We start from the raw sequence: 13398 nt of genomic DNA on the forward strand, positions 1-13398 counted from the left end.
GTCCTGGAGAGCTGCTGAACCATGCGTTTGAGGCTGGCAGCTCCAGCCACCACAAAAAGAAGTGTCAGAAGAGGGTTACAGCTGGAGGTGGAGAAATCTGGCACCCCTCTCGTCTCCTACTTGCTTTTTTTTCTTCCTTTCTTTACAAATCTCCATTGTGCCTCACCTGCCAGCACATAGAAGGGGAACATAGAAAAGACTGCCTGTGCCTTTTGTAGCAAAATCCGACCTTTCCTGCTGCACTCGCTCAGTTCTAGCAGAAGCTTGAACAAAAGTGTTTCCCAAAGTTGTAATTCTCTCCATTGCTTCTTAGTTTTTGACAGCAAGACCCACGAAAACTCCTGACGGCTTTACAGATGTGTAAATGCTATTATGTCAGCTGCCAGCATCTTAAATCCTGAAGTACTCTTGAAAAGGACTGATGGCAGCTAGAGCATCCACCGGTACCCCATGGACACCACACTGAGTGCTAGGGCTGCCTGACCCTGTGGCGTGCTAGTACCAAACATCTCACCTTCATCCTTCTCACAGACCCCATAAGAGAGCTTTAGAGGTGAACTCACTTCTCATTCCCAATCGCTAAGCATCAAGGATATAACAGTTCTCCAAGTCACAACAATCAAGTCCATCAGCTTGGACGTGAGAAAGGACTTCATACACAGAGAGAGGGGGGAGCCCCACCAAATGGGGTGACTTCCAGGAACAACTGAGAAATGTACAAATCTCAGGTAAAGTTGCAAAGAAAATGAAAGCGGACCTGGTCCTTAATTCAAGCAGGACACGTTACCTTGTCTGTGGTCATCACGTACAGATTTTCTTGGGTTTGATCAAGGACCAGGTCATTCTTTATGGGTTTGTTTAGTTCAATAGTAAGAGAGCTGTACTCAGTTGTAGTGGATGACAGGAACACCTATTTCATGGAAAAAAGAAAGGTCGTTAATGTTGCTTTTTTTCCCCCAATATCATTATATCTGGCTACTGCCATAAAAGACAATAAAAAATGTTTCTATAAATACATTAACATGAAAAGGAGGGCTAAGGAGAACCTCCATCTTTCATTGGATGTGGGGGGAAACATAGTGACAGAGGATGAGGAAAAGGCTGAGGTACTTAATGCCTTCTTTGCCTCAGTCTTTAATAGTAAGACCAGTTGTTCTCAGGGTACCCAGCCCGCTGAACTGGAAGACAGGGACGGGGAGCAGAATGAAGCCCCCATGATCTAAGGGGAAATAGTTAGCGACCTGCTACACCACTTAGACACACATAAGTCTGTGGGACCAGATGGGATCCACCCAAGGGTACTGAGGGAGCTGGCGGAAGTGTTCACCAAGTCACTTTCAATCACTTATCAGCAGTCCTGGCTAACCGGGGAGGTCCCAGTTGACTGGAGGCTAGCAAATGTGTCACCCATCTACAAGAAGGGCCAGAAGGAGGATCCAGGGAACTACAGGCCTGTCAGTCTGACCTCGGTGCCGGGGAAGGTTACGGAGCAGATCATCTTGAGTGCCATCACGTGGCACGTACAGGACAAGCAGGTGATCAGGCCCAGTCAGCATGGGTTTATGAAAGGCAGGTCGTGCTTGACCAACCTGATCTCCTTCTATGACAAGGTGACCTGCTTAGTGGATGAGGGAAAGGCTGTGGATGTTGTCTACCTAGACTTTAGTAAAGCCTTTGACATTGTTTCCCACAGCGTTCTCCTGGAGAAACTGGCTGCTCATGGCTTGGATAGGTGTACTCGTCGCTAGGTTAAAAACTGGCTGGATGGCCAGGCCCAGAGAGTTGTGGTGAATGGAGTTCAATCCAGTTGGCGGCCGGTCACAAGTGGTGTTCCCCAGGGCTCAGTATTGGGGCCAGTTTTGTTTAATATCTTTATCAATGATCTAGACGAGGGGATTGAGTGCACCCTCAGTAAGTTTGCAGACGACACCAAGTTGGGTGGGAGTGTTGATCTGCTTGTGGGTAGAAAGGCTCTCCAGAGGGATCTGGACAGGCTGGATCGATGGGCCCAGGCCAACTGTATGAGATTCAACAAGGCCAAGTGCCAGGTCCTGCACTTGGGTCATAACAACTCCATGCAACGCTACAGGCTTGGGGAAAAGGACCTGGGGGTGTTGCTCGACAGCTGGCTGAACATGAGCCGGCAGTGTGCCCAAGCGGCCAAGAAGGCCAATGGCATCCTGGCCTGTATCAGAAATAGCGTGGCCGGCAGGAGTAGGGAAGTGATCGTGCCCCTGTACTTGGCACTGGTGAGGCCGCACCTTGAATACTGTGTTCAGTTTTCGTCCCCTCACTACAAGAAAGACATTGAGGTGCTGCAGTGTGTCCAAAGAAGGGCAACAAAGCTGGTGAAGGGTCTAGAGTACAAGTCCTGTGAGGAGTGGCTGAGGGAGCTGGGGTTGTTTAGCCTGGAGAAAAGGAGGCTGAGGGGAGACCTTATTGCTCTTTACAACTACCTGAAAGGAGGTTGTAGTGAGGTGGGGGTCGGTCTCTTTTCCAAAGTAATAAGTGATAGGATGAGAGGAAATGGCCTCAGGATGTGCCAGGGGAGGTTTAGATTGGATATTAGGAAAAATTTCTTCACTGAAAGGGTAGTCAAGCATTGGAACAGGCTGCCCAGGGAAGTGGTTGAGTCACCATCCCTGGAGGTATTTAAAAGACCTGTAGATGTGGCACTTAGGGACATGGTTTAGTGGTGGACTTGGCAGTGTTAGGTTTACAGTTGGACTTGATGATCTTAAAGGTTTTTTCCAACCTAAACGATTCTATGATTCTAGCACAACAAGCTCACTACCCTGCAGTTCAGGAGAGCGGACTTTGGCCTCTTCAGGGATCTGCTTCGTAGAGTGCCACGGAACAAAGCCCTGGAAGAGGGGCCTGAGAAAGCTGGGTAATAGTCAAGGATCACCTCCTTCAAGCTCAGGAGCGATGCATCCCAACAAAGAGGAAGTCAGGCAAAAACGCCAGGAGGCCTGCATGGATGAACAAGGAGCTGCTGGACAAACTCAAACACAAAAAGGAAGCCTACAGAGGGTGGAAGCAAGGACAGGTAGCCTGGGAGGAATACAGAGAAACTGTCGGAGCAGCCAGGGATCAGGTCAGGAAAGCTAAAGCCCTGATAGAATTAAATCTGGCCAGGGACATCAAGGGCAACAAGAAAAGATTCTATAGGTACGTCAGGGATAAAAGGAAGACAAGGGAAAATGTGGGCCCTCTCTGGAAGGAAACGGGAGACCTGGTTACCTGGGACATGGAGAAAGGTGGAGGTACTCAATGACTGTTTTGCCTCGGTCTTCACTGGCAAGTGCTCGAGCTTCACCGCCCAAGCCGCAGAAGGCAAAGGCAGGGACTGGGAGAATGAAGAGCCACCCACTGTGGGAGAAGATCAGGTTCGAGACCATCTAAGGCACCTGAAGGTGCACAAGTCCATGGGACCCGATGAGATCCATCCGCGGGTCCTGAGGAAACTGGCGGATGAAGTTGCTAAGCCACTCTCCATCGTACTTGAGAAGTCGTGGCAGTCTGGTGAAGTTCCCACTGACTGGAAAAGGGGAAACATAACCCCCATTTTTAAAAAGGGAGAAAAGGAAGACCCAGGGAACTACAGGCCAGTCAGTCTCACGTCTGTACCTGGGAAGATCATGGAACAGATCCTCCTGGAAGCTATGCTAAGGCACGCGGAGGACAGGGAGGTGATTCGAGACAGCCAGCATGGCTTCACCAAGGGCAAGTCCTGCCTGACCAACCTAGTGGCCTTCTACGATGGAGTGACTACATCAGTGGACATGGGAAGAGCTACGGATGTTGTCTATCTGGACTTCTGTAAGGCCTTTGACATGGTCCCCCACAACATCCTTCTCTCCAAATTCGAGAGATATGGATTTGATGGGCAGACTGTCCCATGGATGAAGAAATGGTTAGATGGTCGCATCTAGAGGGTAATGGTCAACGGCTCAATGTCCAGATGGAGATTGGTGATGAGTGGCACCCCACAGGGGTCTGTATTGGGACCGGTACTGTTTAATATCTTCATCAATGACATGGACAGTGGGATCGAGTGCACCCTCAGCAAGTTTGCAGATGACACCAAGCTGAGTGGTGCAGTTGACACGCCTGAGGGACGGGATGCCATCCAGAGGGACCTGGACAAGCTTGAGAAGTGGGTCTGTGTGAACCTCATGAGGTTGAACAAGGCCAAGTGCAAGGTCCTGCACGTGGGTCGGGGCAACCCCCGGTATCAATACAGGCTGGGGGATGAAGGGATTGAGAGCAGCCCTGCCGAGAAGGACTTGGGGGTACTGGTGGATGAAAAGCTGGACATGAGCCAGCAATGTGCGCTCGCAGCCCAGAAGGCCAATCGCATCCTGGGCTGCATCACAAGAAGCGTGGCCAGCAGGTCGACGGAGGCGATTCTGCCCCTCTACTCTGCTCTGGTGAGACCCCACCTGGAGTACTGCGTCCAGCTCTGGAGGCCTCAGCACAAGAAGGACATGGACCTGTTGGAGCGGGTCCAGAAGAGGGCCACGAAAATGATCAGGGGGGTGGAACACCTCTCCTATGAAGAAAGGCTGAGAGAGTTGGGGTTGTTCAGCCTAGAGAAGAGAAGGCTTTGGGGAGACCTTATTGCAGCCTGTCAGTACTTAAAGGGGGCTTATAAGAAAGATGGGGACAAACTTTTTAGCAGGGCCTGTTGTGACAGGATGAGGGGGAATGGTTTTAAACTAAAGGGGGGTAGATATAGACTAGATATAAGGAAGAAATTTTTTACGCTGAGGGTGGTGAAACACTGGCACAGGTTGCCCCGAGAGGTGGTGGATGCCCCGTTCCTGGAAACATTCAAGGTCAGGTTGGACAGAGCTCTGAGCAACCTGATCCAGTTGAAGATGTCCCTGCTCATTGCAGGGGGGTTGGACTAGATGACCTGTAAAGGTCCCTTCCAACCCAAACTATTCTATGATTCTATGATTAATGAAAATCCTGTGTTTACTCAAGTTCATAAATTCACATCAGGGAAAACATTTCAATTTGAAGAATATGGTATCAAAAGCAGCAAGCAAAGCATAAAAGTCATGAAAAGAAATTGCTCACTGCTCACAGTAGCTAATATTTGTATCCTTTTTTTTGTAAATATTGATTTATTTTAGCGCTGTAAAATTAAAATTCTCAACTTGGAGCCTTTGCACTTGAAGGTGTTCAAATTTGTTGTCTTCCCTTATGGTAACCAACAGCTTCAGCTTCAAATTTCAAACCACATAGTGGCACATGGCCATCAATCCCCTTCAAGCAAAAGAAGGTGTTTGGCATTGCAGTCTTGACATTTTAACACCACAAACACCTGAACCCTTGAGCCCTACACCACACAGTCAGAACTTAGCAGAGCTCCAGCTTGGGCTTTGTATTGCCATCTCTATTCACTGGATGGCCAGAATGATTACAAAATGAAAAGTTGCTCTAAACTAGTATGGGCTTGAATAGAGATAAGGCTAAAGCAGCTGTTAGATTACCTAAGGCTCTTTATACAGGGCTCTCAGTAGGTATCTAATCCTTCAGGAGAGTGTCAGTCAGGCGATGCTAATTCAACCTGTGTATCGGATAGCTGAGGTACATCAGAAATAATGTGGTTTTTCTTTGAAATTAAAAATACCAAGCTCCAAGAAAATTTGCTCTTGGTATGCGATCTTATAAATCCCATTTACTTTTAGAGTGGAAGTATGCTATCATTACACTTCACGACCTTTTAAACACATTTGTCTTTTAAGTCTGATTTTTGTTACCTTAAGAATTTTACCATCCGACGTTCCCAGAAAGGCCACGGTATGCCCGTTCTCCACAGCCACAGTGACAGCCGTGAGATTCATCCCTTCTTTTTGTAGCACTGGCTTCTCTATAACACCATTCTTACTTCCCAAAAGGTACGGCAAGTGTTCGGAGCCACAGGGGAAATTTTTGCTTGCATTCTAATAAGGAATAGCAATACAGAGCGATGTTAAACATTCAGATCACTAATTCCTAGCTAAGAATGAAGTGCAACCCTATTACCAGACAGTATAATACCCCTCAGACATAGGAGAGCAGAAAGAGAGAAATGGATTGTCTGGCCATTTTCCCCCAGCCAACAGGCAGCAATCAGAAAGCAGCCTGCTAATTGCAAACTGCTTCAATGCTTTCACTTTCCAGGAGACATGGAGAGAAAATTTTTTTTGTTTCTATTTCATTATAGCAGCACAGTTTAAAAAGTAACCAGTTTGTTTAATTAAAATGAACATGTCATATAGATTGGGTTGACCAGTTTTGTGTTGAAGAGTGGTTTTTTAATGCTGTTTTGTTTGTTAATTTGCGTCTACCCATAGAAAAGCAACCCACTGGCAACCGTCTTGTGAACTTCAACACATTCCCTCTTCACTACGCTTTAATCCTGAGCTGCAGGGAGTGCCACCAGAAGGAAGTTCATTCACACCTTGCTTTTCCTGCTATATTTGGTAACAAGACTGTCTTTCTGATCTGAAATCCACACCTCCTTTTTGCCGGATGCCATGGCCACTCCACTTGTCACATTCAGGATGCAGGGTACTGCAGTGAGTAACACTGGTGTTTGGAAGCAAAGAGTGTTCTTTTCGCTTCTTATCAGTACTAGCGACCTACTGTGCGGGAGAGGGCTGTGGTTTCATGAGATGAAGGATTCTGGGTCAATACCAACATAAGGTATTCCCATGCCCCATCTCTTCAGCTGTTCACTCCTACCCCTGGGCTGTGGCGCACCACTTCTCAAGCTGTGCTCAAACAGCTGCTTATGCAAGTGTGTAACTTGCTCAGGTTGGGGAATTAAGACATCCTCCTAAAAGCTGGCTGAGTTATTTTTAAGATGATTCAATTCCTCAACTCAGTTTAGCGTTGGCTGCAGTAACGAATGGCATGCACAAGTAGGGCTTGGGAATAGGTTGAGTGGTGTGGGCAAAAACATCATAAAGTCAACAGAGATGCTGAAAACTGCCTCTCAGAGGCTCAGTCGTAAATTGAAGACCAGTATCTGGAGGGGTGTAACAGTGCCTTCCAAAAACCTTATAGCCAAGGTAATGACAAGCCATAAAAAGAAAAGGAAGATGACCACCATGCTATGGAAGTATTTTGAGCCAGAGCAAAATATGAACACCACCTGAATATAAGAAACATGCATATTTCAAGTCATCTGAAAATTCAAATCCAAGTGAGAAACAACACTGAACTCCGGATATCACCGACAAGATTCTTAATACCATTTAAAAACATTACAAATATGTTGGCTGAAACCAGAATTGTCTATAATGATCATCCGGAAGCTGGTCATGGGCCTAACAAATCTCTGCATTTGACTCAGTAATTTCCATACCAGGAGGAACCCTTTAAAAGGAATGCACTTATGAAACCAATATTCATCTTTCAGAAGACATCAAACCTTTTTTAAAAGACTCAAAATTATGACTATCTTGCCACTTCTCGCTTGACCTGTTCTGCAACCCTCCCAACCACATTCCATTTCTATAGTGAATCCAGCTATTGAATTTTTAGTCATCTGATCTCACTATAGTTGAGCTCAAAGCCACCCAAAAACATGCAGTTGTACATTTTCCACTAATTCTAATACAGATTCTAAAACATCAGTTTTAGAACTGATATTACCAGTCCATGTGATGCACACGGGTTTTCTGCTGCAAAAAGTTTGTAAAATGAGCTGGTATTCTTTTTAGTGTAGCAATCGTTCCGGTTTTTTTCCATCTTTTCATTGATGTGCCGCAAGGAAAACACACACATGGCAGATTTTAGAGAGCCGTTATCTTTGTTTACTTTGCTGAAGAGTGCAAGAAGAACTTTGTCATCTGAGAGAGCATCCGTAGTTTGTCTCTGCTGAGCCATGCTCTCAGCCAGCTCTTCTCCTGGGGTAGTGACGTAAGCAGAATGACAGTGGTCATAGGCACCATCATCATCTTTGCAACCCAAGTCCATTTCAAAGTAGGAATAATAATGGGCATCGTCTTTGCACAGACGCGCAATCAGTGTGCGGTTATTGACGGGCTGTTTCTCTTGTTGATTAAAAATAAAATAAACATAATTTTTATCCTCAAAGACTGCCACAAATTGTTGCGTGCTTGATGAGTGATAAGCTGACTTAACAGCTGCTGAGTCTGTATACATTTCAAAAATGTCTTTTCCATCCCTTTCGTAGAGCTGCCGAGTACTGATTATTATCCCATTATCATTTGGTCCATTCCCTTTCCCAACAAAGAGCACTCGGTCGTTATTCAAGGAAGTGATCAATCCCACAGTTGATACATTCTCATCGTTGCTTGCTACAAAGGACTTTTCTCCACTACTGTCTACGTAATACTTCTCTTCGCTAATATCTTCTAGATCTCTGATGGCACAGATTCCCTTAAAAAGGCTTCCACACACCACAATTGTTTTATCCGCCTTGTTCAGCAACAGTAATTTGTTATAATTGTCAGTCAGTACTGCCTCTTTACATTGATTTTCATCAATGGGAGGTGTGCACTTTTTGTTGTCCTTTCTTGGACCTGTTTCTACAGACCTTATTACATCCAGGTTTTCTGTAAGCTGATACAGAGCATTTACCACTCCCAGATAGATTATCCCAGTGTCATTATCCACCGTTAGATGATTTAGCTCTGTAGCACTCTGAAAAAATTTCAGTTCTTCATTTCTGGATAAGGTGATGCAAAAACAGCTCAAAATGCTCAGTGTCCAGATCCATAAAGCCATTTCTATGTAATACCTAAAAAGGGAAAGAAAAGAAGAACATGAAACATATTGAAAAATAAAATTTACACAAAATTCAGCAACATGAAGGGTTTTTTCTTTCATGATTTCAGACACAAATACACTTATCCTTATGCATGTGTAGACATCATGAAGATTATGGAAAGCCTCAAATCCTGTTAATTGCCTAGCAATTTAATATGTTGGGGAAGGATTAAACAAGGTCATATGTCTAACTGATTATCATATAACCAATTAGATAATCAATCCTGTGCTAAAGCACAATGAGAACAACAGGCAATTGGAGACAACGTAGAGTGCCAAGAAGTGGTAGTGCTTCTCCAGACAGTTTCATACTGTGTGAATTATTTATTGTTGAGATTTTAAAAATAAGCTGGAGGATCCCAGTGTTTCGTGTGGCTCCTCCTTAATAGAGGGGGAGAATTTACATAAAAGTGTTTGAGACATTTGGTGTTGCGGGGCTTCCCCCAGAAAGATAAAAAACCTTCCATTGACTACAAGTAAGTCTGGATCTGGCTGCTGATGCTCTTCGAGAAGGCATTACACTAATCCTTCATCAGTGTAAAGCTGGAAGACAGTAGAGCCCTTAATATGCAACATTGCCTTTGACTGCTGTTATGCATTACAGTCCAACAATTCACTTGAGCACTACAACTTAATATTTTCAAATCTGTCTTAAGAACATCACTTAGAGTTTTATGGGCTTAAGATTCTGTTACCATTTTTTTTTTCCAGAATTTTTACTTCCCAAGCAGATCATCTGGCTGTTTGGAATTAGACAAAGACCTTCTGAAACTTATAAGAAGGGCTCTAATTTTAACCTAAGAGTTAAATGAGGAGGCAAGCCCCAACTGGCTTCCTAAGCACAAAACATTTTGTCAATGTTTTCTGCAAGTGTTTAGTTCTGAGAGCAGAAAACAGAAAGTGGCATGCTTGGACACACCAATGTTAGGGGGAAAAGATAAATACTGTTTGGAGGAAGTACTGAAAAACAAATATGATCCACAGTATTTTCATTCTCAAAGTTAGCCATGTGACTCCATAGTCTGATGAGGGAAGAACCTGTAAACTTACAGGGAATCTCAAGTTAAATCTGAAAATATCTGGAACTGTGAATAGAAAGGAAAAAAAAAAACCCAGAAAAGACAAGAGAAACATTTAACAAAGTAATCTAACAGGTGAAAGCCTTGTGGGAGGAGGAAAATAGCATAGAATGCCAAAACAAGGAACTGAAAAAATAAAAGAGAAATAATAAAAATAATAGTAAAGGAATCATGCGCCTGTGTCAGATATAACTTTTGTTTTGGCAGCAGCAATAGACTCTGGTGGGATGTGAAAGAGAATTGCCTGAATCACCATTTATACTAGATAACTAATGTTAAACGTCAACAACTGGGCTGCAAAAGTTTGAGCAGGGAGGGAAGGACTCTTCTTGTGAGCACAAGCCATCTGCTAGCTCCCCAAACCACCCTGGCATCGCCAGCAATGCAGAAAGACAACTCCTGCCCTCCAGCATTGACTGCATTTTGCTCCTCTACAGAGAAAACGCGTGTGCAATGGTGAGAACACCTTTTCTAAAAGCAGAGTGATTCTACTAAAAAACCAAAAACCTACAAAATGTAACTCAGGGTAATAATGAAGGCAAAATAAAAGGCTAACTTCAATCTTGTTTTGCTAAAGCTCTTATCATGTACCAAACTGAGTAACTAACTAAAATGAGGTCAAAGAAGAGACAGTACATTACTGACAGCACAAGCCTGACTTCTAATGATAGGTTGACTTCATATGACATGACCAGAAAAGGCTAAGAATTATAACCCATTCTTCAGACACATGGACTTCAGCACTTGCCTTGCAATGTAATGAAGTGTTGGACCTCTCTACAACAACCTTAGACCCGCTCTAAGGAACCCAGAAGAATTCTGCTATTATTTGTCAGAAATTCCTCTTTTCTTCCTGCTCCCAAGGACCTCAATTTTCCAGACAAGCTTTGATCCCAGTTTACATCTCTGTGGCTAAATGGTATGTCATAATGCATGTCATCTAGTTTCAAATATTTTCCCTTAAGTTATCTGCAATGAAATAAAAAAAAGGTTGACATATTACTGCAATGTTGTTTCATAAAAGTTTTATCATTTTACTATCTACTGCATAAGGATCAAACACCGAAGAATTCAGATTCATTGTTCCTGTTTTTCCCACAAGGTAATTATCGTTAGATTATTATCATCTCTGCTCTCAGTCAAAGAAAGTCATAAATAGCTATACTTATAAAATATGCCTCAAATGAATGGAAAGTAATTTATTGTACCTTAATTTCTGTACTCAGTTCACCTCCATGTCCATTTATTTCAGTGGATTAATAAAATATTTTGTCCATTTGTGGCACCCAGCTTAATGACACAGAGGCCGCACTTGCAATACACATGCCTTCGTCCCACAGGCAGAACGAGGAGTCTTGCTGGTTCATGCCAGAACTGGGATTTAAGGAAAAGTACATTTTGCACCTCTAAACCAGACTCTAACAGAGGTAATTCATATCTCTGTACAAAAATGGGTAATGCTTCCTCCCTACTATTTGCTGCCTTGTTTACTTATCAGATTTTTTACTTGAATTATTCAGAACTACATGCATTCTCCATTAATTCTGCCTTTTTTTTTTTTTAGCATTTACTCCCTGCCACCCCGGTCTCATGCCAAACACCGTCAGATTATCTCAGACCTCCATGCGAGGTAACAGTTCTTCATTCTCTGTACCTATTGGTTTCATTTTCTTCCCCCCCTTCAAAGCAAACAGTAAACAAAAATTAAATATGCTATGGAAAAGATCTAGAACTAAATTCCCATGCACTTCTCAAATACCAGGCTTAAGGGAAGAAAAACCCAAACAAAATGAAATGAGATGCACTACAACCGCAGCTCATTCTCACCTGATCTTAACTTAATTGGGAAGTAGCAGCTGGAGGAATCCTGCTATGACCAGCTGATGTGATAGGACCTACAGGGCTGCTATTAACACAGATGCCCTACTGAGTTAGGTGCTAGGGAAAAGTATCAAGGAACAGTTTGCTGCTGTGAAAAACTTCTGTTTTAAACAAACAAGTCATGGAAACACAAGAGAAAATGAGTAAGAAGCCCAGGCTGGAGCATGGAATCCGAGATGTTCAGCACGGCAAATGTATTTCCAATGGCTTAATCACATACTTTAATTACACATGGACCTGTGTGGCTTACTCAAAGTTATGCCCTGGTCCTGAGAGCTGACATACACCCTCTGACCTCAGTTTGCACTTAATTTTAAGCCCTTGGCAGACTCAGGATAAAAGAAGCCCAACAGAGCAGCTGACCACATAATTTTTTTTTCTCTCTCTCAAAAGTCTTGTCTCCATCCTGCCTCTTGCTCCCTGCCCCCCCCAATATCATTAGCATCATCTTTATCACCCTCCCATCAAGATTACCTGAATTGCAAAGTCATTTCCTTTTTGGATTCCTCCCTTTTTTCATCATTGCCTTCCCAGCCCTTCCCCCATCTCAAAACATACTCCTCTTCTGATTCATATACCTTACAGACAACTGAACGGGATTTCGATGAGTATCCTAGGAGGATGGCAGTAATAATAAACACACTCCCAAAGCAGAAAAAAATTATTATAAAGAGGTGCGTGTTAATTAAAAAGAAAGTGTGGATAACATACAGCCCCTCCCCAATCTCTCAGAGACTCGACAGGTGACAAGGAAAGCGGGGTGGCTGCACCCAAGTACTTTAAAAGAAACCCACCAAAAAAAAGCATCTTGCCACTTACAAGAAATATGAAACTCTAGAAGTTATGTGCAGGAAACGCAGCACCCAGGAGAACACGTCATATAGGGGAGCTGCCGTAAAGTGACACCATGTTGGAATGACATAGCTGCCAGGGCTCTGCCCCACTGCTAGATCAATTTTAATTTAAGTACCCATAACTTTATGTCCTTCTACTCAAGCAAGACCAATAACCTTAAGTAACAGCCAATTCTTCAACAGGCATGCAGAAAAAAAGAGCCTCTATAATCTACAAGCACAAAGTGAGTTTCAAATTGACTTCACACTATTATAAATACCCTTAAGAATTAGCACTAGCAACATGCTGACATGGATGTGGCACGTGTTTTCCTCCTTCACTGCACAATCCTCTGCTGTACCTGTATACAGGAACCTTCAACTTTTCAGCCATCCCCAGTCACTTTTGTTAGCCTTCAATATAACTTTAGCTTTATGTTACTTAAGTTACATTCATTTCAGCTGAAGTGAAAGAATACCAAATTTTGCCTGAAATCGGAATAACTGAGAACTACAACAAGTGTTATTCCCAAAAACGATGGATGAGAAAGTCTTCAGCGAAGGAATAATCTCACCAGTTTAGCTTCTGTGGTGTTTTTGCACAGTTGTTCTTCACCAACCATACATATATATATATATATACTGAATTAAACTCTGTTACCTCATCTCATCCAGTCGAAGTTTTGTTACTTGAAATTCTGGGTCTGGAGACAAACGCTTCTGCCAAGAGAGGCAGATAGTGATACGCTTTAACAGTATGCGATGCAGAGAACCGTGGTTCTCCCTGTAAACTTTCCCCTAATCAGGGA

General features: G+C 43.5%; 1 protein-coding gene across 12 annotated transcripts in view; it reads right to left on the minus strand.

The window, feature by feature from the left end:
• PLXNB2 (plexin B2) overlaps positions 1–13398 on the minus strand; it is a 273164-nt gene that overhangs the window by 82413 nt on the left and 177353 nt on the right. For all 12 annotated transcript variants that reach the window (XM_076329495.1, XM_076329595.1, XM_076329537.1 and 9 more), the window contains 3 exons: positions 7657–8767; positions 5775–5957; positions 788–910 (listed from right to left, as the gene is read on the minus strand). In XM_076329495.1, the coding sequence (XP_076185610.1) occupies positions 788–910; positions 5775–5957; positions 7657–8767 (1417 nt within the window). The remainder of the gene's footprint in view (positions 1–787; positions 911–5774; positions 5958–7656; positions 8768–13398) is intronic.

The sequence above is a fragment of the Aptenodytes patagonicus genome, chromosome 1 (assembly GCF_965638725.1).
Source record: "Aptenodytes patagonicus chromosome 1, bAptPat1.pri.cur, whole genome shotgun sequence".
NCBI classification, from domain to species: Eukaryota; Metazoa; Chordata; class Aves; order Sphenisciformes; family Spheniscidae; genus Aptenodytes; species Aptenodytes patagonicus.